Source organism: Archocentrus centrarchus, chromosome 6 (assembly GCF_007364275.1).
Source record: "Archocentrus centrarchus isolate MPI-CPG fArcCen1 chromosome 6, fArcCen1, whole genome shotgun sequence".
Classification (NCBI taxonomy): domain Eukaryota; kingdom Metazoa; phylum Chordata; class Actinopteri; order Cichliformes; family Cichlidae; genus Archocentrus; species Archocentrus centrarchus.
The window spans coordinates 22,855,293-22,879,161 of NC_044351.1; the positions used below are offsets into that span (position 1 = coordinate 22,855,293).

Below are 23,869 nucleotides of genomic sequence, written 5' to 3' on the forward strand. Positions count from 1 at the left end.
TTTCTCTGGAGACTGTGTGTTGCTTTTATAGGGCGCACTTTGTGCACACAGTAGGGTTTAAGTGTTCGGGTGTGCGCCTTGTGTATCACCTCCCCAATCAGCTCCTCCTGTGTGTTGGTGGATCAATGAGGAGTAGTTATCTAGAGATTAACCCTGTCAATGCTCTGTCAGTCTAATCAGAGAGACTCCTCTGCTCTTCCTCTCTCACGCTTCTTGTTTAACTGCTGGCTCGCTCTCTCTTTCAGCAATGTGTCATTGCCTCTCTCATCTCCAGCCTCTTTTCTCTACTGGTCTCATGTCTTCACATGATTGAGAGTGTGTGTGTGTGTGTGTGTGTGTGTGTGTGTGCGTGTGTGTGTGTGTGTATGTGTGTGTGTGTGTGTGTGTGTGTGTGTGTGTGTGTGTGTGTGTGTGTGTGTGTGTGTGTACATTCTTTGATTAATTAAAAATGTTTTTCTTTTATTTAATCAAAGAATATAATATAGACCAATTAATATAGAGCATTTAATGTGTTGATAACGTATCGTGGCAATGTCTCAAAAATGTCTCATAAAGTCCCAAAAATCTAAAAAGTGAAAAAGTAATATTTCACATGATGAATGCAGACGTGCGGCATTACACTAAAAAAGTAAATTGCAAATCAAACATAATTACAGTATCTTTGAGGAAAATCATAATTAGATGTTCCCCAAATCCTTCAGACCTAGTGTGTGTGTGTGTGTGTGTGTGTGTGTGTGTGTGTGTGTGTGTGTGTGTGTGTGTGTGTGTGTGTGTGTGTGTGTGTGTGTGTGTGTGTTTGTCCAGATGCCCATGACAGATGGTGCCATTAGAAAAATGGCCATGAGCTTGCACATGCACACAGAGTCTCTGCAAACACGCACTTATTCCATTAAAGAAGAGCCAGTTTAAATAACACACACACACACACACACCTCCCTGTGGATGCCTTGCTCTCCCTCCTTCCCCCAAAAATCCCCAAGTCATTGTTTTCCCCATCTTCTATCTATTCATTCAACTACCTGGTTGAGGTCTGAGAGTAATATGGGGACAAAGCAACCAAAAGAGAAGTGGCCAGACATGCATGCCTGAAGCCGACCTCCTCGCTGCCTGGGTTAATATAATTAGGAGTGAAAGGCCAGGATGGTCGGATTCAGATTTGGCGCAAAAGGTGGGGCTGCATGTTGGCACCTTGTCTCTCTCTCTGTCTCTCTGTCTGTCTCTCTCTCTCTCTCCGTCTCTCTCTCTCTGTCTCTCTCCGTCTCTCTCTCTCCGTCTCTCTCTCTCTGTCTCTCTCTCTCTCTCTCCCAATGAACAGCAGGGTAGCTGGCAGCATTTAAAGGCCAAAGTACGCAGCAGAGGGATGTCTGGTGACTGGAACCACATGGGGCACATGCAAACAAACACACATGCTGGGGTTCTAACACACACACACACACACATACACACCCTGAATATAGAGCCACATTTCCCAGCTGTCATCATCTTAGCCTAACAAGTGCACTGTCAAGGGAAATCTCAGTTATGGACAACATTTATTTTTATGTTGTGATTTTAGTGTTATACTGAAGTACAAACGACTGCGCTGCTGCCCTGTGGTATCATGGGGTTGGGTATAAATGGCATGCCACTTCAGGCATATTACTAATGTTATATTTGTGTATTTGAAGGTTCTTAAATGTTATTTTACAGTGGTGAATGATGCAGAATACAGTTAGAGGTGAAGTTAGAGTGTCATTCCTTGCTGTGTTATTCCTATACTATGTGCTTCCATTTGGAAGAAAGATACAAACACGTCTTATTTAGCTCTGCTATTTGTATAAGGTGGAACTGGTATTTGTATATGCGTGTCCTCACGCAGCTATATATGGCCATAATACTTTAAAGCTTATTATTGGTAATGATATATATTAACTTTATTAGCTATATATTAGCCTTATTAGCTTCTAACCGCTTGTTACCAGAAAAATGTTAATCCACAAAAATCATGTTCCACCTGTAACATCCATGCACTGATGACACGCAGAGAGGCAGAGAAAGATAAAAAAGAAGCACAACTGTTGCTTTGCAGAGTAAGATGAGATCAGTGGGATGCCATGTAGAGAGAGCCATCCTCCCACAGCTCCCTGTTTGAAGCGTTTCCTCTCTGCTGCACATCTCTTTCCTCATTTTGAAGATGCGGCCCGCCGGCCATGCGCCACCTCTGGTTGTGTAAGTGTGCGTGCATGTGAGCGTGCCCTTTGGTGTCAAGCACGTCAAATGTGCTCTTGTCCCCTTGAAGGGTCCCAAATGATGAGATCAATCAGAGCGCAGCTGAAGAACCGCAGAAGCAAACCAAGCACTTAATGTTGCCATGGAAACGCAGGGTGTAGGTTTTCCACTTCATTGGCAGTCATCAGTCTACAGGCGTTTTTTAAATAATTTCAAAGAAAGGCAATTGAAAGATGGGTGGGGAAAATTACTCAGGCGTTAGCATAGATAGGTCGAGCACAAACCGACCTAATGATAATTTCACGGTAACACGGTGCATTTGTTTTTATCAGTGTTTAAACCATGCATTTTGAATTAAAGAGCCTGTAGCAGTCCCATTAATTGACTCTATCTGTGCAATTATATAAAATAGAGAGTCCCAAGAGATGTTAGTGGCAAGCCTTCGGAGAATCAAAATGGCAACAGCAAACCTGAATTTCCCATTTTAGAATGTAATCACCACTGCTCAACCACACAGGTATCTCTGATGAACGTGCAGAGGATTAGTAGAGTCACCTCTGCTACAATGGGTGACCCTGCCTGTAAGAGCTATCATACATCACCCTATCTATAGTGCTATGTAGCACAGCTGAATGTATATATACACAAATACCCATGCATATTCTTACACTTCCCCTCAAACCATAAATCATTCTCTTATCTCCTCTAGTCATACACACTTAAGCACTTATTCCACCATTTACTTTGTCATTTTCCCCTCAGCACCATCATACACTCACCATTTCTAGTCCATTACACACATACTTTTAAGCCACCCCTATTTGTCTCCCCCTGAACTCTGAACTGTGACCCTTTTGTATGAGAAGACAGTAAGCTTGGAGCAGTTAGTATCAGTTCTTCTCAAATTTTATTGGCTGACCAAGAACTGAACTGGTGTCAACTCTGTCCAGAGGAGAGATGTAGAAGAAGAAAAGAGGCAGAGTTAAGGAAACAGCATGTGCATGAACATATTTCTAAGGCATTAACTACATAGATATCAACAGAAATTCACATGCACACACAAACGGAAATAAATAAAGCAAGGTTGCACTGTTGAAGTTCTAACCTATTTACGTGCACTGACGGATACTGGCTCTATTAGAAGGTTGCAATCATTCCACCGCCACCACACTGCAGAGGCTCAGTTTCAGCCCCTGGCTGTGGAGTTTCTGGCTTGTAACCTGGATGCTCTTTTGAGTTTAACTGGCAAAGCAGCAGATACGAAGCCACAAATGATCATATTGCTGTGCTGATGGCTGTTTGCTTGGGGATCCATTTAGGATGTTGCTGCCTCCTGGTGATTTTTTTTCTGGCAGATGAAAAGAAGAAACTTGACCCACTCAACTCAATGTGTCTCAGACCCTCCTCAGGCCTAGAAGAGGATAACATCAACAAAAACTGCAGAACACGTCCCTGTGGGAGAATAAACATAATTGCAAAAAGAAAAATGCTGCCTTTTTTATTAGGTAATCATGACCGTAAAACATTTAGGTGTTGTAGCTTTTAATATCCTAAATACAAACAGACTTGCATTATATGAAGATTTCCGATAGAATAGAAGGTAAATCACTTAATTTTAGATTTAGTAAAGCATCCTTCATTTTTTTCTAATCTCTTTAATCAGATGGCATTTAACAGTTCTGCATTTGCACTTTTTACGCTCTAGAACGCTAATGACTAATTCATGATTCATATACGTGACTGCTCAAGGAGACAAAGACATTGAGCACTTTTGCATACAGATGCATTGTAGACTCAAAATGTGCACATCCCCAAACACATGCATGCACACTGGTCAATTTGCATGCACCATAACATCTATGTGTACAGCTCCAGACATATGGACAGATGCGGTGCCACTAGACAGCTTAATTGATGTTGGCTTGTCAGTTTCCAAGCAGTAGGGCTGAGGGAAGTGGGTTCAGGGCTGCTAGAAGAACGGATGGATGGATAAGAGAAGGAGAAAGATGGAAAGGCTGCCAGGATGAAGGAGGAAAAAAATCTGTTTATAGTCACAAGACTATATAGGGGGTAGGGGAGTCTTCAGACCCCTTGAGGGTTTTCAGATTAGATTTTTTTGAAGCAGTAGTCTATGATGCCCCAGACAGTTTGATTCTAATTAAATAAAAAGCATATACTTTATTGACTTGTTGTATAAGCAATCTAAGTACTGTGTGTTTTATTTTACCCTTACATTCATTCCACCAATCCATTTCAGTCTGTGGACTCTGCGCAGTGTTTGCCAGGTATCCTATTACCTCTCTTCTCCCATGTGTAGACAGCTGCCATTATGCTGAATTAAACCAAACTATGAAATCAGCATTGCCAGATTGATGCTCATCCATCCTCCTAGGAATATTTACATCATCCTAAGTGTCTCTCTGACCCCTGGTGCTCTCATTATGGCTTGTTAGAACAATTAAAGGTGACGTGTGTCAGATTTATAACTCACCCCTGTGTGCATTTGTGTCTGCACATGCACGGATGTGTATTTTCTTGTGAACAGATGTGAGCATCTGCCGTTGAAGTTAAGGCCATTAATAAATGTCTCGAGGTGTTTGTATGTGGATGTGTCTGGTTTGCAGCAGCAGCTGGTGTTATTTGCTATGTGCGTCATTTGTATGTGCATCTTTTTTGTGCATTTTAAATTAATATATGTCTTTAATTCAGAGAATAAGAAAAATTTTGCCTTCTTTCAGTTTGCTTGTAGTTACAGAATAACATTTAAGTCATACTTAAAACACATGCCAACAAAGGTTAATACACTAATTCTGGTACTATATCAAGTATATCTAGCCTCCCAGTATCTTTTTCTCACACACAGGACATTCTTAATGCTTTAAATACGTGTCAGCACATGCAGAGGTTGAACAAAACCAAGGAAGTGCCTAATAACACAGAAGTTAAAAGCAGATAATAAAGACAAGGCCAACTTCTTTTATTCTGTACATCATCAATCTTAGATGAAATGTTGTCTAACGGGTTCTAAAGTGGTTGCAGGTGGATGTTGGGCATTATTATGGATACTGGCATTGACTAGAAGGGGTTTAGAAATAATGGCGCTGTATAATTACCTGCTTTGTAAATCATAACATGGTTCTGAGGAGTAAATGTTTGTTGTTTCTTAGAGGTACAAGGTCAGGTCAGTGGTAACTGGTCTGTAGTAACTTTGTTGTTATGCATCTCTAGATGAGCTTTCATCTGCTGTACCTGTTTGAGTAGATTTTTTTTTTTTTCCCCTGATTTTTTTAAATCACCTTTAACATGAGCTGTGTTCATTTATTCACCACTTGAGCCCCTTTCACCAGTGTGGTGCATTTTTACCCTCTAACCACCAGAGTGCGCTGTGTGATGGGATTCTTAGCCTCCTTTAAATAATAAGCTCAGCACTTGAGTGTCCAGCTGAGGAAGAGCAGTTCCTCTGGGCCCTGAAGTTGTGTTTGTACTGTTTCCCTGGAAATGGAGGTTTGAAGATTCCCATCACAGCGGTGGCCATCAAGAAGGCGAACACTAGAGGAGAAGAAAACTCCTGATGTTGCTCAAGATTGCAGCTGTCAGCTGTTTCTGATGTATGGAGCCAATAAGCAGAGACCCTCTGCTCTAATGGTCAGTGGTCTGCTGCTCTGCTACTCAACTGCTGTGTATGAGTGCTGGCTGTTCGGCTCAGATAAGAGCAGAACTGTAATGAACGCCGCAGATCCTTTCATCTGTCATCACAACTTTCTCAGCAACACAAGGGCTTGTGGAGGGGACCAGGTGCAGAGCAGGAGAGTAAATGTGTGTGTGGACCAAAGAACAGTGAGGTATATAATTAATGACCTCATCCTGTAACTCCCACTGTTCACAAAAGAGACAATGAGCTGAAAGAAGATGGAAAGCAGAAAAAACAAGTGAAATCAAGAGAGGGAAAGTAACAGAGAGGGGGCCAGTGAGGATTGAAAGGGGGGAGCATATGTTAAATGCTGAGCTTGATTAATAATTATAAGCTGTGTCAGTGACTGAGTGGCCATCCCATTACCCCTGCTGTCTGCTAGAGAGGCAATTATGTGGGATTTGCCCCCCATGCACCCTCCCAATAAACCTTCCCAATTCTCACTCCAGTCCTTAATGTTTCATGTGGTCAGCTTATGCATTTTTTTTTTTTTTGCTTCTTTTCCCTTTTGTAATTTGCACAGCGCCTCTCCTCCCATGGCAATAGTTGGATCTGAATGTAAATAAGTGGTAAATATCAAGGGACATGACCCTGGCTCAGAGAGAGACTTGGGAGTGACCAGCCACTGTCTGTCACAGTGCATCTTTTCTCTGACTAGGGTGCAGATGAGGAGGTGTACCAAGGACAAAGACAGAAGAGGGTGGGAGGTGACTGGTCTGTTTGGCTATGGCCCCAGGGGGTCAGTCTGCCGCCCCCTGTAAACCCAGTGCCTTTCTGGATTTTTCTTTGATCCCATCCATTTGTTCCGTACAGCAGAGAGACACAAATAAGGTGACATATTTGCTTAAAGATATACAGAGTAGTAGCTGACTATCAGTTCTGATTTAATGAATAAAGCCATAAACACAAGTTGCTATGTTTTTCTACATTTTGCTTTCACAGTCATGAGAAGGATGGCCTAGAGTAATGTCAGGAGGTGAAGATGATCTCCTCAAATTACGTCTTTCCTTCCCTGAACCCCGGGGGGGCTCTCCCTCCTTTCCTCCTCTGCACGTTAACAAAGACCAAGCCTGAATCATTTGGCTGTGCATTTGCCATTGGTTTGCGTGGTAGCAGTAGAGCCAGCGCACCTGTCAGAGGTGTGGAGCCCATCTGTACAGTAACAAGCAGCTTAGTCCCATGCCTGCAGCAAGAGGTGGAGCTGGCACAGTCTGGCTTGGGTTACTGCTCTCCTGGGAGAAAGCATCCATGTGTGTTGAGGGTTATAGCATGAGTAGTTCATGTTAGCTCATTAGAGGCATGAGGAAATGCAAGTATGAATGTGCGTGTGTGTGTGTGTGTGGGGGGGGGGGGGGGGGGGGGGGGGGGGGGGGGGGGGGGCAGGTGCATCCTCTTTGTATTTTGCATTTGTTTATGCACATGCTTAGTTAGTTTGTGGCTTGCATGCCTTAGGGATCATAATGATTTAATGTCTATAAAGGCAGAGAGTTGTGTAGTTACGACGGGCTGAAAGGTTTACGAGAGTTATAAGCACAGCTGCATCCTGCATGTAGACAAATGTGTCTGAGTCAAATGTTTAAAGAATGAAAACTTTGTGGCATGGGTGTGAGCAATACAGGAACACTTACATTAGTTTATGGGCTTTCAGCAGTAATCTCTGCTGCCAAAGCGATTCATCGATTATTTATACCAAAACTAAACATTAAAATAATTCAATTTTCCAAGAAAAACGCCCAGTATTCATCACTTACATTTTCTTAAACTGCAGAATTGCTTATTGATGTATGAACTGAATGTTGTCAAATTTAGAAATGGCAGTTGAGATGTCACAAATGCGTATTAAAACATTTAAAACCACATTTGCCTCTTTTTCCCAGTAACCCAATGTTTTCCACTGGGAGTACAATCGTGTATAACCCATTTCCCACCATGATCTGGTCTGTAAAGATTAAATATGTAGCCGTATCATCAAACATTAAACGCTCACACTGCTACAAATCAGATTTCCAACTGTGTGTGTGTGTGGAGTATGGGGGGGTAGCGACTCACGTGCACATCTTGATCCTAAGTTGATGTGAGTGTGCTGTTTACACGCTGGAGTAATTCATAAAAGTTGGGCAGAGTTGCAGGCAGACAGGCATGCATACTTAAAAGAGTGTTAATTGTTAAATCAGTGTTAAGGAAGCAGTGTTTTCTTATGGTGTGGTTGACATGTCTATCTCTATTTCCGTGCATAGTGGAGGCTGGGAAGTCTCCTCGGCACTGGGTAAAGTGGGTTAAGTTTACTGGGGCAGAAAATGCTGGAGCGTGACTCAATCCAGTGCCTTCATACAACCAGACCCTAAAATATGCCTCTGTCGCATTCTGTCTGATCAGTGTCTCTAAGACACACACTTACTCTGTGGTGAGTGGCTTGTATGTAGAACAAGAAGGACAGCAGCTCCAACCAAGGGAAAAAAGGTGTAAGGTGTGTGTATTAGTCATGTGAATGCCTTCTGATCCCCTTGCATATCAGATGTCCTTTTCATTTTCTACTCACATATTTCAAAGGACATTTTCTGTGGTCTGAGTGTGAATGGGTCTCACCAAAGTCCAAAGTGACTTTCATTGCAGATAGAATGACATAAGATAGTAGCGTGCACCTGCCTCGCTCTTCACAGGTCTTTCTAGAAATACCACAGACACAGAGCCATTCACGGTAATATGGGATGACAGATTTGGGGTGCAGAGTGACACAGCAAAATTGTCATAACTAACAGTGTTTAAGTGAATTATTTAGCAGAATCCCTTTCATCTGCACTTCCTGTCTTTTATAACCTGAGGCAAATGAAAAAAAGACGGACTGTCAACAAAGATAAAAAATACAAACACATTTGCATTATATAAAGATTTCATGTAGCGTTTTGAGCAGAGAGAAAATGCATCACGTACAGCGTGACATTTAGATGGTCTGTAAAACCATTTGAGGTCACCACAACAGACATGTGGGCTTGTAAAGTGCAGTGTTTGGATTTGAATGCCTTCGTGTCCAGTGTTAAAGCTGGCAGTAAACTCTTTAGACAGCTAGGTGCAGACAGGTGCTTAAGAGGCTTTATCAACATGTCTGGAATAGATCGGCCCACTATTTTTGAATGCTTGTGTGTATACAAACTGCAACTGACTTGGAAGGCTGCCAGGAGTTTGATTAGCACATATCCCTGTTTTGCACGCCAGGTGGACATCATGATCAATCCGGCTCACACAGACACACGCTCTGAACTCCCGCCTAAAATTAGATTTAAAGAGCAAAACTGTCCTCAGAGCTTTCTATTCGAATAAGAATCAGAGAGACTTGTTAAAGGCTCATTTTCTGATCTACCTCCACTCCGGGGCTCTTTCTGCTTACGGGATTAGTGGGACAGTCAGCTTTCAGGAGGAAACTGGTGGTGGTGAAAAATAGAAACATCTCAGACTGTTGCAGCTTGATTCATACTAAGGTACAGCATGCACTGCAGATGATTTTTAGCTGAAGGGGTTGACATAGCATATAGCGGCTAAATGTAGATTATTGCTATGTCATTATACTATTATACTAGTATTATTACTATTATTACTATACTATATCTTATTAATCTATGTGGTAGTTTATTGTTTATCTATGGATATGATAATGCAAATGAGGAAGTGATTGTGTTGGTCAAAAGCCAGTATGTTTTCAGTGTGCACATTTATAAGTGCGTGTGAGTGTACAGTGGATGTGCTTTTTGTGTGTGATGGAACACAATGCAAGGAAATATTCAGCTCTCTTTGAGACAGCTGTTGTAAACATTGCACAAAGAATGAATTCCACTGTCTTCACTTACGTTCCCCTAGACACACAGACACACATTCTGGATTATACAGAGAAATCTGGGTTTTAACCCTACTTGTGCCAAGAAGGAGTCATGCCGGGACATGCTGCCCTGTGTTGCCTCTCTGTTGGGGGTTAAGCTCTTCTCTAATGATAAACGCCGGTCTGGAAAGGCTACCTGCCGCTCTCTACACTCCTCTCGGCATTCAGACTACATGAGCTGTCTGCCTCACAAGTCTTAGTGGTCATATACTATCAATCTTCCCCATGCTAGTGGGTATTTATAATTCATGCATCATGCAGATGAAAATTAGGTTAATATTTCTAAGTTATTATAGGTGTTACATATTCACAGCAGTCAACATTAGGAGCGGTTTCAGGAAGGCTTGATGGCCTCCTGAGGGCAACAAAGGACTGATGGATGTACACTCTTTAACACACAGTTGTGTGTATTATGGGCTCTGAATGCGTGTTTATGCGTGTGTGCGCAGAGAATCACAGTGCAGAACTATCAGTTTGTCCAGTGCTCTGGAATACAGAGTTGATGTGAGGACTGGTGAGTGGTTGCTCCTGATGACCTCACACCCAAGAGAGTTTAGAGGGCATAGGCTGTTGGCATTTTGGGTGTGCATTGCTTAGGAAAAGGGCAGGAGGAGGAACGGCTGGAGAAATGTGTTTTAAGTGGGACCCGGTGAGAGATTAAATAATTAGAGCAGTTAGAAAAAGGTCAAATGTGGAGTCAAAAGATGGAGAGGATGATGGATGTGACCATCAATTTAGATGATGCAAGGAGAATAATATATTCCTATGTCTAAAACTGCTTGCTTAATTTGCCCTTTGGTTTATTTTCATCACTGACGTTTGTGTGGTTACTATGATTTTCTGCCAGTTCCTGTTGGAGCTTGAATTCTATCAGTAACTTGCATGTTAAATGTAGACAGTCTCCCTCTGTGCAGTCACATCCTGTTTGTTGGTCCAGCCCAGCTAAACGCATTTCAGTCTGACCCAGCCTTTCTGGTTTTCTCTTTCTCGTTAATGGACACAGAATGGGGGGCACATTCCACCAGCTCGCGCCAGAAAAGCAAAAAACAACCACTTTCTAAGGAGTGTTCCACCAGCATCCTCTGTCTCCCTGCCTCCCCTCGCTTCTGCTTTCCTTCCCTTCTTACTGAATTACTGTCCCCTTTGCCATGCACCCTTATCCTCCCTCTCCCCCTCCTTTTTTCCAATCAGCCCTCAACCCCACATACCCTGTCTTCTACAACCCCCCCCTCCCACCCCTCCCTACAACTGTTACATAAGCTTCCAGTCATAGATCCAGGCCATATCGCTCTTGTTTTCCCCCTTGTGTGTCTATGAGAGCCTCAGCATCCAAGGCCAGCCCTTAATGAGGCTACAACAAAGGCCCATTGATGAGAGGCCTAGTGTGAGAGAGGATGACCCCAGCCAAGAGCACCCAGAACTGTGCATCAGCTGCCCCAGGCTCTCCCTCCACACAAAGATGCCCACTGTGGACAGAGACCTGAAAAGGCACAGAGAACAAGAAGGGGAGAGGAAAAATGTTAAAAGAGGGTCGAGATAACTCAAACAACTTGGAAAACATTAGACAGAATTATATCAAAAAAAGTAAAGCAGACATATGACTTCATCACATAAACGTTGCCTCTCAGAGTGTCAGTTCTCCTATCAAGCCTTTCGCCTCCTCCTCTCATCCTTCTCTGTGCATCATAGCAAGAACAGTGAGACCACCCTCTGCCCTCCCTCTGCCAGGGAGTTGTCAGTGTCTTCATTTCTCCCATGGATCATAACTTAGATCGGAAGAGGAGACTACAAGAACCTAGTCTGTCACAAATCCTCACCAGTAGTTACAAGTTGCTCGGTGGAGCAAGTGAAGTACTCTGACGGGATACCCAACTCTTTTTGGGAAGCTGTGGTGAACTAATCGGAGTCCAGGAAGTTTTTGGAACCAAGCTTACTGGAGAAAGTTTTGGTTGTCAGATCAGGATTACAGTCATTTGGGAATCTTGCACTGGATGGAGAATGAAAGTGCCTTGTTGACAAATTAAGCTGGACTGTTACTGGCACAACTGCTTGGAGAATTAGGATATTATATGGCTGACATGTCTTAACTACCTCCTTTAATTCATTTATCAATATTTATCACAAGTACACTGACTAAAAGAGAGGAAGAGAATTTTGCATAAGTATTTTAAAGAAAATTTTTTTTTTTTTTTTTGCCGTGCTTGTTGATCAGTTGAACGATGACTCTTGCAGCTCGACTTGAGGACTTAGAGGTGACCCTGGAACACATGCTTATGGACGTTTTCGTAAGTTTCCCCGCTGTTTCTCTTCTGTTCAACATTGTTTTAATACCCCCCTTTAGAATTATTTATTTATTTATTTATTTATTTATACAACCATCTTCTCTGTGTTTTGTATGGGTGACCTCTCCAGTGCATAATTTCAGCTGGAGATGGAGGCTGACATATGTTCCTGCCTCTTTCCAGATGCTCTCTCGTTAATTGGCACTGAAAAAACATGCTTATTAACCATCAAATTCTGTGCTTAGGGAGAATTATGGAATAAATTGGCTGACCAGGAATCTAACCTGAACTGCTTGGCCTAATATTTGAGTCAACATAAGGTTAGCCCAGTGAGTTAAAACTTTAAAAATGTTAACTCAGTGTGTGAGGAACTTTCATCCAACCAACTCCAAAGTATTAAATCTAGGCAGTGGGCTTACTCTCTGTGGTCTGCATCCTTCATGTTTACCTCTAGATAGCTATAAATCTTTCGATTAGGAATAAATGAAATCTCCAAGTTAAGGAATTGCGGGTTGAGAATGAGGAAATGGGGGATGAAAGAGGAATGAGAAGGAGGTGGAAAGTCTGATGGATGTGCTAGGCATGTTTCTATTGCTCGTGATGCTTGGCTAGAGGTAGATTGCTCAGATCCCTCTGGTTTCTAAAGCATTTTGGGCTGCTAGAACTGCATCCCACACAGACATTTAGATACAAAAACACATGCAGGCTTACATAGTCTACCTCTGCACACACACACACACACACACACACACACACACACACACTTTGTAAATGTGACATTAGAATCCCTGGTTGCTTTGATCTGCCGGCTGCTGTAATGAGTTTGGTCGTTAAGCTGCTGTTTCCCTTTAACATTGTTTACAGGCACAGACATCTGTTCAAGGGAACTGTAATCTGTCTTTCCTGAGATATATATCCAGCGAGCACTGTAAGCATTCAATCCAGTGCTACAGAGTTTCAGCGTCACTGAGATATGCTGAGTTTTTTTTTTTTTTTTTTTTTTAATGCCCAGATCCATCAAACTATTTTGGAGATTTGGTCATTTTCATTCTGTATATCCAAAGGATGATTTATGACCATGGCAATAAAGATTAGTGTTTATGGCCAGAGAAGGATTTGGATTATTCATGCACCACATGTGGGATGGAAAAACTGGAGTAAGGAAAATACTTCCTTCGTCTACATTTCCTCTCAGCATCCTAATTAGAGTGCTTATTTATTTATTTCCTCTAATTGCTGGAAGAGGGTTGGAAAACAGAGGGTTATCCGGCCACTTTGCATACCTAAATGAGAAATATTCAAATTGTGTGCACCCTTTCCATTCTGTTTGCTAGATGTATGCGCATATGGCATTGCATGCAAACATGCACACACACACACAACATGCAGATATAAGCTAAGAAGAAGCCTATTTCAGTGAACCATCAAGTAAAGGCAGGGGGAATTAAGGACTTATACTGGAAGATTTACCAGCAGTAGACGGTGTTATGGACCAGGCCTATAATACTACTTGTATACACTATATGCAGTCATCCTCATTGTAGAGTGTGTATTCAGTAAATCTGACTGTGTGTATGTGTGAATTAGGACAGTTAAGCTCAGAAACCAGGGTCATTACTGGAATATTAAGGGTCATTAGAATGATGACAGCAGTTCTCCATCCACGAGTAGAAAAGGACCTCCAGAACCCCATTTATGCTGCTCACTGGCTTAGAGCAGCAGCCAAGCGCACAGCTACATTCAAGGGTGTGCTGCTATTTTCATTAGCACAGCTGCACATATGAATGATTCAAGGAAGCTGAGAGCATCCAAGGCAATGAACTTCCCTCACAGCCTCTTTTAAGACAAGAAAAGGAGGTCACTATTTTATTGCCACAATTGCTCACAGGAACCTAGAGCAAAGATGTTTCAGGTTAGATATGTTTAAGGAGACTACCATCATGTTTGACTGCATGGCATGGTTGCAAAGTTAAAATGCAGAGGTCTAGAATGAAAAAAAAAAAAAAACAGTTAAATTAGATCACACATGTCTGCTCCATCATTGTCACAAAGGCTCCTTTGACTTGAATGAAACAACAATGTGATCTGTATCTGCTGATTGGCTTTTTTTTTTCTGGTTTCTGTGAAATGCTGGTTTGTGGCATCATATCATCTCATGCCAGAGCTGTGGTGCATTGTGCTGCTGAGCTGTGAGGAGAGGACACGCAAACAGGGAGGCATGGCAGCTCTTCTTTCAGAGGAAGCCTCGCGATCTGGCACAAAGGCTGACAGTCACATCAGGAAGTGAGGCAGCGTGATTAAAAATGCATTCAATCCTTATGTAGTTTAATTGAATCTCCTCCTTGTGCACCCCACAAACACCTCCCAATCATCTTTCCCAACATCACTCCTATGATACAGCCTGCAGGCAGTACCGATCCTTCCATCTCACACTCTTCTTAGTCCTACATTCCTTCTTGTCTCCCCCATCCCCCGATCTCTTCTGAAGGAGAAAGACCTCAGCTGGATGGGACCATTTCCATCACAGCTGTAATGCACTGCTCTGCTTTGCTGCTTTCAGCATCATCTCATCCACTTCCAGCAGCCATAAAGCACCCATTTACATCTTTGGGAGCGCTATTTGGTCACAAAGGGCCTGTGGTCTCTGAGAGCATTCACTCTGCCAGGAGCACAAACACTGTGACGCACCGATACCAAGAGCTTCCTCGTCACAATAAGAGTCATACCACTTCATTATACAACATGTGTGTCTACAATATGTACAGTGCATACACAAAGCCTCTTTATTAGCAAACTATTCTCATTTGGCTGCACTACTGCAGATGTGTTGATTCAAACAGTGGCTATTGACTGGTTGTATTATGTGAGAATATTCTGTTATGTAATGGGTGTGTTCTCTGCCCAGTGACTAAATTGTTCAGTTACTGGTAGCCGACCTCTTTCTGTTTGCCCCTCTCTCACTCTCCTTTTTTGCGCGCCACCAAACAATTTCCATTTATTTTGAATTAATCGGATCTTGATATGGCTTGGTATGCAGCGTAAGCATCAAGTTCTCTCCCTTATTATAAATTTCAGAGCAACCATATTTTCAATTTGTCTTACTGTCAAAAAAAATTAAAATAAACAAATTCAGTGAAAAGAACAAAACCAGCATGTGTCAGTCCATCTCTCAGTGTTATATGATTTCCTCTCTCCTTACACTTTCTGCATTCTGCAGCCCCAAGCCCATTTGTTACTACTGGAGATATAAATATTTAAAAGCTGGACGAAAAGAAGAAGAAGTAAATAATGCCTTTGTTGGGGGCTGTTTGCAGCTGCAGATTCAGGGGGATTGACTCAAAATAAATTACAGTCTCTATTCATGTTAATGGGGGGGAAGAGATGTCCCCCAGCACAGCAATGGCTCATTGTTGTGTTTAGATAGCTTTTGGGCGACAAAAGAGCTCAGAGAAATAACAGAGTTTGGCTGTACTAATATTTGATAACAGAATCAATTTGTTATTATTTTGGGGGGATTTTGTATGATTTATTGAGTTCTTTTTTTTTTTTTTAAAGAAACAAAGTAACTATGTTTTTTTGTGGGGAAATCTCCATAAAATCAATTAAATTTGAATAATCCATTTCAGCAATCAGATGTATCTCATTTACTTGCCTCATTAATCTCTGGCAGCAGAATCACCCAAATAGATAGAAAAAAAAAGAGAATCATCACAAACTTGATCCAATTTTTCTGTGCAGACCTATAAAACCAATGAGCTATTATCATTCATCCTTCCATTTCCATCATGGTTCAGATTTGGATGTCAGCTGGCCCAGCACACACTGAGGGTTTCCAGCAGACTTGGGTGAATAATTCAGAGGCTTTGAATGCTTTTCTCTGAGGCATATTGCACATCTAGCACCACATTCAAATTTGCTTCTGCCTGGTAATAGACTGCTGATTGGGCCATTGGAATGATATATTGTAATTCTATTAAGGCGGCTGCATAATAGCAATGCATGAGTCTGTTTGTGGACTGCGTTATTAAAGGCAACATCTATCTTCTATCTTTCTGAGGTTAAAAAGAGGGTACATTCATCCTGACTACAGTGCTTTGGTAACAATGCCTTAAACATTAATATTACTGAAAGACACACAGGCAGGTTTGCAGTTTGTGCAAACACCAGCACATACACACGCGCGCACACAGTCACCTCACAGCAGGTTGAGCAGATGTGTGCTGAGCGACACAGTTTGACTGGGACAACCTGTCCTAGTGTTCCACCAAATCTCTCTGAAACACAAATATGCCCCAGTTTTTACTGTGACTCAAATAAAAAAATCTCACAGGCACTCCATTGCCTTCCTTAGCATGTAATAGTGTTTCCCAGGTTCTCTTACACAGACACTGCTGAGGGGATGGTAATTGAAGTGGATGCTTCCCTGTGGAGAAGTCATTATGATTGGTTCTGGCCTGATGAAGGGTGGGAGGCCCCACATTCTGCTCATCTCGTTCTCAAGAGATGCAACGTTGGCATATGTATAGAAGCACAGATGAAAGCACACAGTGAGCAGTGAATTGAATTACACTATCAGGGTGGTACTGTTTAGCTATATAATCGTTTATCTGTTTTGCCTGCAATGATGCTGTAACTCAACCCTTTGTAATTTGTGGTATCTTGAAACATAAACAGTCAACCCCCTTCTCTCCCTGGTTGGGATGGGGAGTCAGTCCAACTAGAGGGCATTTCCATAAACACATACTCCCACACACATGCACATGCACACAGACACACAAACATACAGAGTGAGGAGCAGGACCATAGGGATGAGTCAGACAGCCGTGGGCAGAGACTGGCTGGGCTATCAGGGTAAATTAATGCATCACAATGCTAGGAGTCTACCACGGAGAACCATTGCTTCTTATTGTTACAACTATGAACAAAGACTAAGCAGACACACACAAAAACACAGCAGAAATCAAACCCAGACAATCCAGCCACTTTGTTTCCCCCATTAGCATCTCTCATAACCAGGCGTAGATTTTCTTTTCTTTCTCTTTCCATTTATCTGCAGGTTTTCTTTCTTTCTTTCTTTCTTTCTTTCTTTCTTTCTTTCTTTCTTTCTTTTTCTTTTTCTTTTTCTTTTTCTTTTTTCTTTTGCAAAATGTATTAATAGCTGTTGGTTCAATTTGAGGACAGCTGGTTCATGTAAAGTAAAGCATTTCAGAATCTCCTAGCTTTTTGCTTCAAATTTATATTTTTACTCATGTACACAGGTTTGTATTTCACATATTTTATCACCAAGCGCAAATACTGTTTGCCTCATTTTTGTGAGGTTGTTGACTGAAATGGGTCATTGTGCAAGCAGCCCGAGGCACCAAGAACACTAGCGTGTTGTTTTGTATTTTATTTTTTTCTCCCTCCTGTCAAGATGAGGGCTTATCACCTTTGTAGACTTGAGGAGTTTATTACATTGTAAAGCAAAAAATAAATAAAGAAAAGAAAAGAACAAAGGAATACAAACCGAACTTAAACTGCTCTATTAAAAGGGTGTATTTTCATCTCACTGTCAAGGGGATGTACAGTATAAGACCCCGTGCATTGTCTCACTAAACAGCAGTGGAACCTGATCTCTGTCGTCATGATGAGAGTAAACGACAAGGAAACATACCACACAGAGTACCAGTCATAATGCAAGGAGAAATGAATCGAGTCATTTTGGTTCCTTATCTGTGGGACCTGGATGTCTGCAGACTAAGTTTAAAAATAGCCCTCTGATATTTCTCATGTAGGCCACAGTCACTCATACACCGATGCAGGCCAGGGTGATGAATAAATAATGCTTTCTGGGGATTACCACTGCAGCTGATTTCCTCCTGGTTGCTTGTCACTTGCCTTTAACACAGTGTGTGTGTGTGTGTGTGTGTGTGTGTGTGTGTGTGTGTGTGTGTGTGTGTGTGTGTGTGTGTGTGTGTGTGTGTGTGTGTGAGAGAGAGAGAGAGAGAGAGACATACACAGTCTCATGTAACTAAAGCTGTCAGGGGTCAAATGATATGGGAGGTGGAAGAGGTTTGTTTGTTTGGGCATCTTGACCGGTAGATTTAACCTGAATTTACACTCTGTGATCCAGCATCAGTTCACCTTTTGACTCTGATAGCCAAACTCAGTCTTGCAGGTTAAAATCCAGTGCTGCTGGTTAACAGTGACTGCCTTACCTTACCTTGTGCTGTTCTCTGTGCAGCTGTACACGTGTGCATGCATTTCTGCATACCTAACAACTCTGGATATGTGTGCATGTGTCAATTCACTTTATTTAATCAGCTGACAGCTGAGTATTGATGTCCTGAAGCAAACAGAGCACAGTAGTGAGTGATTATGTAGATAAGGCAAGGTTCAGCTGTAACTCATGAGTCCAATAGTTTTAATGGACATGTAAAGACCACAGTGGTGCATACAGAGAACTGACTCAGCTGAACAAGGCTGCAGCTAGTTGCAGATCTCTGTGGCTGCAGTTACCATGATAAAAGGTCTCTGAAAGGGCCAGATCAATACTGCAAACAGTCCACTACTGTCACAGCTTTGTGGAAAAAACTCTGGCCAATTGTTACAGTTGCCCCCATACACGCAAAGAACCAAGTGATAATATGATCAATATCTGCATGCATGAGCAATGTGCATTCTGGAGAGCGAGGATGGATGTTTGTGAGTGTGTATGTATTCCTCCTTTGTATCCTTTTCCAGACAGTGCAGGGAGAGAAAGCTGGGATGTGGGATTTCGAAGATAATCTCTCTACCAGATGGCAAAACATCCCATATTCCTTTTGAGGTTCCCCACGTGATTCCCTGTAAGGGCTGTGTGGATGGTGGGGGTCTATATGCTCACACACAATAATTATTGAGTCATGTGACACAAGTGCGTATGCTAATAAGAGCTGTAACGTCACATTAATCCAGTGACCTGGTTAAGCCCCCGACTGAAGGAAGTGAGTATGCGAGGAAGGGAGGGGAAGCTGCCAGAGCTGAAGAGGAGAGAAGAGAGAGGAGAGACAAAGCGCACTCCTTCTCCCTCCCATACACTCTCACACACTCATTCACCTCGTGAGCGGCAGAGTGGAGTGTAGCTGTGTGGAGCAGAATGGGAAGCCTTTTAACACAGAGGGAAATAGAAGCAGAGAGAGGCACATAGGACCTGTGTGGGACTTCTACAACTACGCTTGCATCACACTCTTCCTTCCCTCATACACACCCACGCGCAAGCTCGCGTGAACCACGGCTGTCAGGCTGGACGGGACAGCAAGGACACCCATTTCACACTCTCACACACATGCTCTCACACCCACAGACACACACACTCTGGAGCGTACTATGGTGGTCCAGGGAGCGGTGACGCCTGGGAGAACCCGCCGGCTGATGCTTAAGCTGCCGGTGGGGACCCTACGGAGGAACAGTGCAGAGAGGGTAAGAGAGAAGCTTCCCTCAGTTACACTCTTTCACTTTCTCTCTTCTTCTTTGACTTTGACTCTATGTCTATTTGGCAGGGGGGGTTTCTTCTTTTTCTTTTTTTTTTTTGGTCACGTCGTTATGTGTGTAAGTGGGATTTAAAAAGGTTCTTGACTAATCCAAGGGACTGTATTAGATTTGAGTTGGTGCAAGGCATGTCAAGAGCAAAGCTTTTAATCTCTACAGTGGACAATACTTCTCTGTGTTTCCCTTCCTGTCAGTCTGAGTCTGTCAATCTTTGTACTTCTCAGTCTGTCTCTGTCACCAGTAATGTATTCTGCCGTCCTCGGCTTCAAGGTTACAGGGAAGTCTCACAGTGGGAGTGCAGCTTGTTTTCCTGTCACTGTCAGTGCAATTAAACTCGAGATATGGGCTCTTATCAACCAAAGTCACACAAAGCCTCAACTTCAGCTTGATTTAAAGTGTCGAATCCTGTGCTATCACAGACATTTTTACACAGTAGAATTCCACTCATTTACCAGGCACCAGAAGCTTGTGTTTATGTGTTTGTGTATGTGGTGGGTGGGACTGGTGGCTGGAGATAATAGTTCCCAGCTACATGGAATGTGTGGTGCAAAGTTAACCCTTGTGTCAGTTGTAAAGACAGGCTATAACTTGCCATGTGATTCACCCCTTTTGCTCTTCAGCAAAGTTGTTTACTCCACATGAAAGCTGCGTGTTTGTGTAAGAAATTAAAAAAAAAAAAAAAAAAAGTTTGCAGCTGTGCATGTGTTTCCCAAGTGCTTTCATTCTGGGATGCGTGTCAGCACTCTTTCATGTTGTAAATACACTGGTATTAAGTGAATCACACTTAAGTACAGTGTGTGTTAAGGTGACGAGCGGGCCGCACATACAGCTCCTCCAAATCTGCATTCCAGCAATCACAATCTGCTTGCATGATCATACTGAATGGAATTTCATCTTTCTTTTCATATCTCAGTCTTCTCACTTGATATATAGTAACTTTGGTCTTATTAACGCGCCACCTTTGAGTGGCTGTTTCTTCTAAATGCTATAAGATCTTTTGAGAATACTACTTTCTTTGTAGTTCTTGCTTTCAGTGAACAGAGGATATAACAACACACGCAAACACACATGCTGTGCGCGTACTATCATAAATTAGAAAATGTGATTGTGTATCAGATGGAACAGCTGTCATTTTAATGAGCCTAAATATATACCCCACCCCTCCATCATCACAATACATAAAATGCAACCTGGTTTCTTTGTTGACGATAAGCTTTATAGTTGAAGTGAATGAGTTCAGAGAAAAGAGCATGTCAGATAGTATATTTTGCTATGATATATTCAGCTCATCATATCAAGACTCCATTTTGCTATTATGAGTTATTAACACTGGTATTTAAGCTGGTAAATGGGTAACTTCAGTCTGAATCTGGTATTCATAACAGTCCTTGATTGAAGGAAACTGAATATTCACTGCTCTTTTCAGAAATGTAATCACTGCTGGTTGATTGGCTGGAGCCACTAATACACACACACACACACACACACAGGCACCTGCACACACTCACACTCACACACGCAAATCACCTTAACTAATGGAGAAAAGCAAATTTTCACACAGTCTCTCCTGATTGAATTCCATTTATCTTCCTCCCATTTTTTTTTTCTTGCAGCCAGCTGTGAGCAGACAGACTGAAGAGGGGTGATTTGTTGTGATTTACATAAACTCACTCACATTATTGTACCGCTGCACCGGAAAAAATCACTAGTTTGATGTGGGAGGTGGCGACTACATGAGGTTTTGTTAAATAGTTATCAGTCAAAGAAAACAGGCAGAACAGTGTTTAATATATCAACAAAAAATGATTTTAAAAGAGCAGACTGTCTGACTAATTTATCTCTTATGTGATGACAGGTGAACAATGTGATCTGTCAGTTTCTATACCAGTAGCTCTATAAATGTTGACTTTCTGTTGGTTAATGACTTTTCTCTCCACATTTGTACTGAGTCACTGAAATGCTTTCAGTTCTATTCACAGCTGCAGCTATGCCCTGCTCTAACTTGTCATGTTAGATAACTCATTGCGTTTGCATCCAGGCTCCACCCTATATAACTCCGTAAGATGTGTAGAAATCATATTCATATCTTTAAGCATCTCCCATTTAAAAGGCCCACTTTAATGGCTTCACATTACATTTTGCTCCAAACCGTAAGTATTCAGGAACTTGCTTGAAAGGTATTTTAAAACTGGATCCTCCAGGTTGCTTTTCACTTGCAAATTGCAGAGTTCAAACCCACCTTTTCATCTGTGCACTGTCACTTATCTAATGCAGATGAATCATCTCATGTCTGCATCACTAGCTTCTGATGGATGTAGGTTTCTATCACATTTAATACCTACAGGGAGAACATAGTCATCTTTGTTCCCAGCTTTGGCACATTTGAACACAGCATGCCTTGTTCACTGTACTTGATTACTTTTTTTCATATGAATTGCACCTTTCTGGAGCTTATTGTCTGTCCCTGGGCATTGTTGCTTACAAATCCTGCTTTCACACATGACGTCATCCTTCCTCTGCCTCTGTGTATCAGCACGGACAAAATGGGATAGAAGTACTTAAAGTGTTTGTACCATAATATTGTGGTGATAAATTGCACAGTTGGTGTTGATAGCTTTAAAAAAAAAAAAAACAGCTTCTTTGAGGGGATATTTTGTGTTTAGCTTACCTCTGTGAGCTGGCTGAATTAGGATTATCCTCCGCCTTTGTTATCTTGCTATCATGTAAAGCTGCTGAGCGTTTATCTGTGAAATTAAGAACAAAGCCAAACCCAAACAAACAAAGAGAAGAGAGGGAAGACTGGTGTGTGTGTGCTTATTCGAATGTTTGTGTGTAATTTCAGATTTTAGGAGATTGAATCGGTCTCCGAGGAAACATGTTGTGGTTGGGAGCACCGCAGGGGAGAGAGGGCATGATGGTGGGAGGGGTGGATCACTGTCAGAGAAGGAGAAGTTCACACAAACACATATACACATGTTCAGAACAAACATTCATGAGCCAAAGAGGAATCCAAATAGACAATAGCATGACAGCAAATTACCATTATAGGGCTGAAAGCTAGAAGCAGCCAGGCAAGCGATAAGGCAGGAATACTAATCGATCCTCGTTACCTTTAAACATCTTGTCTGCACCAATCACAGAGAAGGTCAGTGCAGGACACCGGCATTCTTGTTTCTCTTACTTCTTTCTCATGAGACTGATCTAATTGCTGAGACGTTTGAGTCAGAATTCATTCAAGCAGTTGGATAGTTGATGTGGAAACCAAAGCAAAACACAACACCCAAAAGAAGTCTAATTTGTTTAGCATTTCTCCGTTTGCAAATCTGAATTTTGAGCTTTTGCCCCTACAGCTTTTGCCCTTTACGTTGCTACAGTATTGATTTCCTGGGATCCCAACATGCCCCCAGGACTGTAGGTGAGAGAGATGTGGTCAGTCAGTCCAATTAAAGAGACAAAGAGAAGGAGAGGGGGGGGCGGGAATAACTAGAGCTAAAGGCTCCTGACGGCCCCTCTTGCACCACACCCTGCTTGGCATGAAAGGGGACCCCCCTTTTCTCCCCAAGGCAGCTCAGAATGAAGAATGTTATTGAGCCACTGAAGAAAGGGGGGCGACCGGGAGACTCCCACCCTCTTCTCCACCCTGTTTCTTTCATTACTGTGGGCTATGATTTAGTTTTTTCATCTCTTTTATTGCCTGTCCAAAATCATCCCACAGACCCATAGACACATGACGCAGCTGCATACAAGTTCAAAGTAAATCTGTACAGATCAAACAAGGAAGAGATGATCGCCTACTGACTATGAGTGAAGGCTAAAGACAGTAAGGCTGCTGATGATATGCCTTCACTATGGAGACAGTCTGCTAGCAGTCTGGTAGCTATGGTGAAAGTGGACTCTTGTGTCCTCTGCCAAAACATCCACAGTCGATTGATGGTGTGTGTGTGCGTGCGTGTGTGTGTGTGTCTGTAAGTCTGTGTAGCTGTGTGTTCCCATCATCTGCCAAATGCATGCAAAGCTCAGTAAAATTTCTTAATTATATCTTCTTGTCTATTCACAGAAATGACAATCATCTCGAGAGAGATAGAGCGTAGAAAAATTCAGTTCAGGTTCATTTTATAGCACAGCAGTAATCTCAGGTCTTTTTACACTGAAAGATGAAAACCTTTTAATGTTATAGGGAGAAACACAATAATTTCCTTTAGGCAAGCAATGAAGAAAGAAAAAGATGAGTGTGGGCTAATGGGAAAAACTCCATCTCCCACAAAACAGGATGTGGAGACCCCCAAGATGTTCCGTAAATATCCCAGC

The 23,869-nt window shown here is 42.2% G+C and overlaps 1 protein-coding gene across 5 annotated transcripts in view; it reads left to right on the forward strand.

The window, feature by feature from the left end:
* Positions 1-23,869, forward strand: part of frmd4a (FERM domain containing 4A) — an 82,996-nt gene that overhangs the window by 3,011 nt on the left and 56,116 nt on the right. For 4 of the 5 annotated variants that reach the window (XM_030730849.1, XM_030730852.1, XM_030730850.1 and 1 more), the window contains exon 1: positions 19,007-19,492. The exons of the other annotated variant lie outside the window; for it this stretch is intronic. In XM_030730849.1, the coding sequence (XP_030586709.1) occupies positions 19,400-19,492 (93 nt within the window). In that variant the 5' untranslated portion in view covers positions 19,007-19,399. Of the gene's footprint in view, positions 1-19,006; positions 19,493-23,869 lie in introns of those variants that run through there. 5 annotated transcript variants of the gene reach the window in all.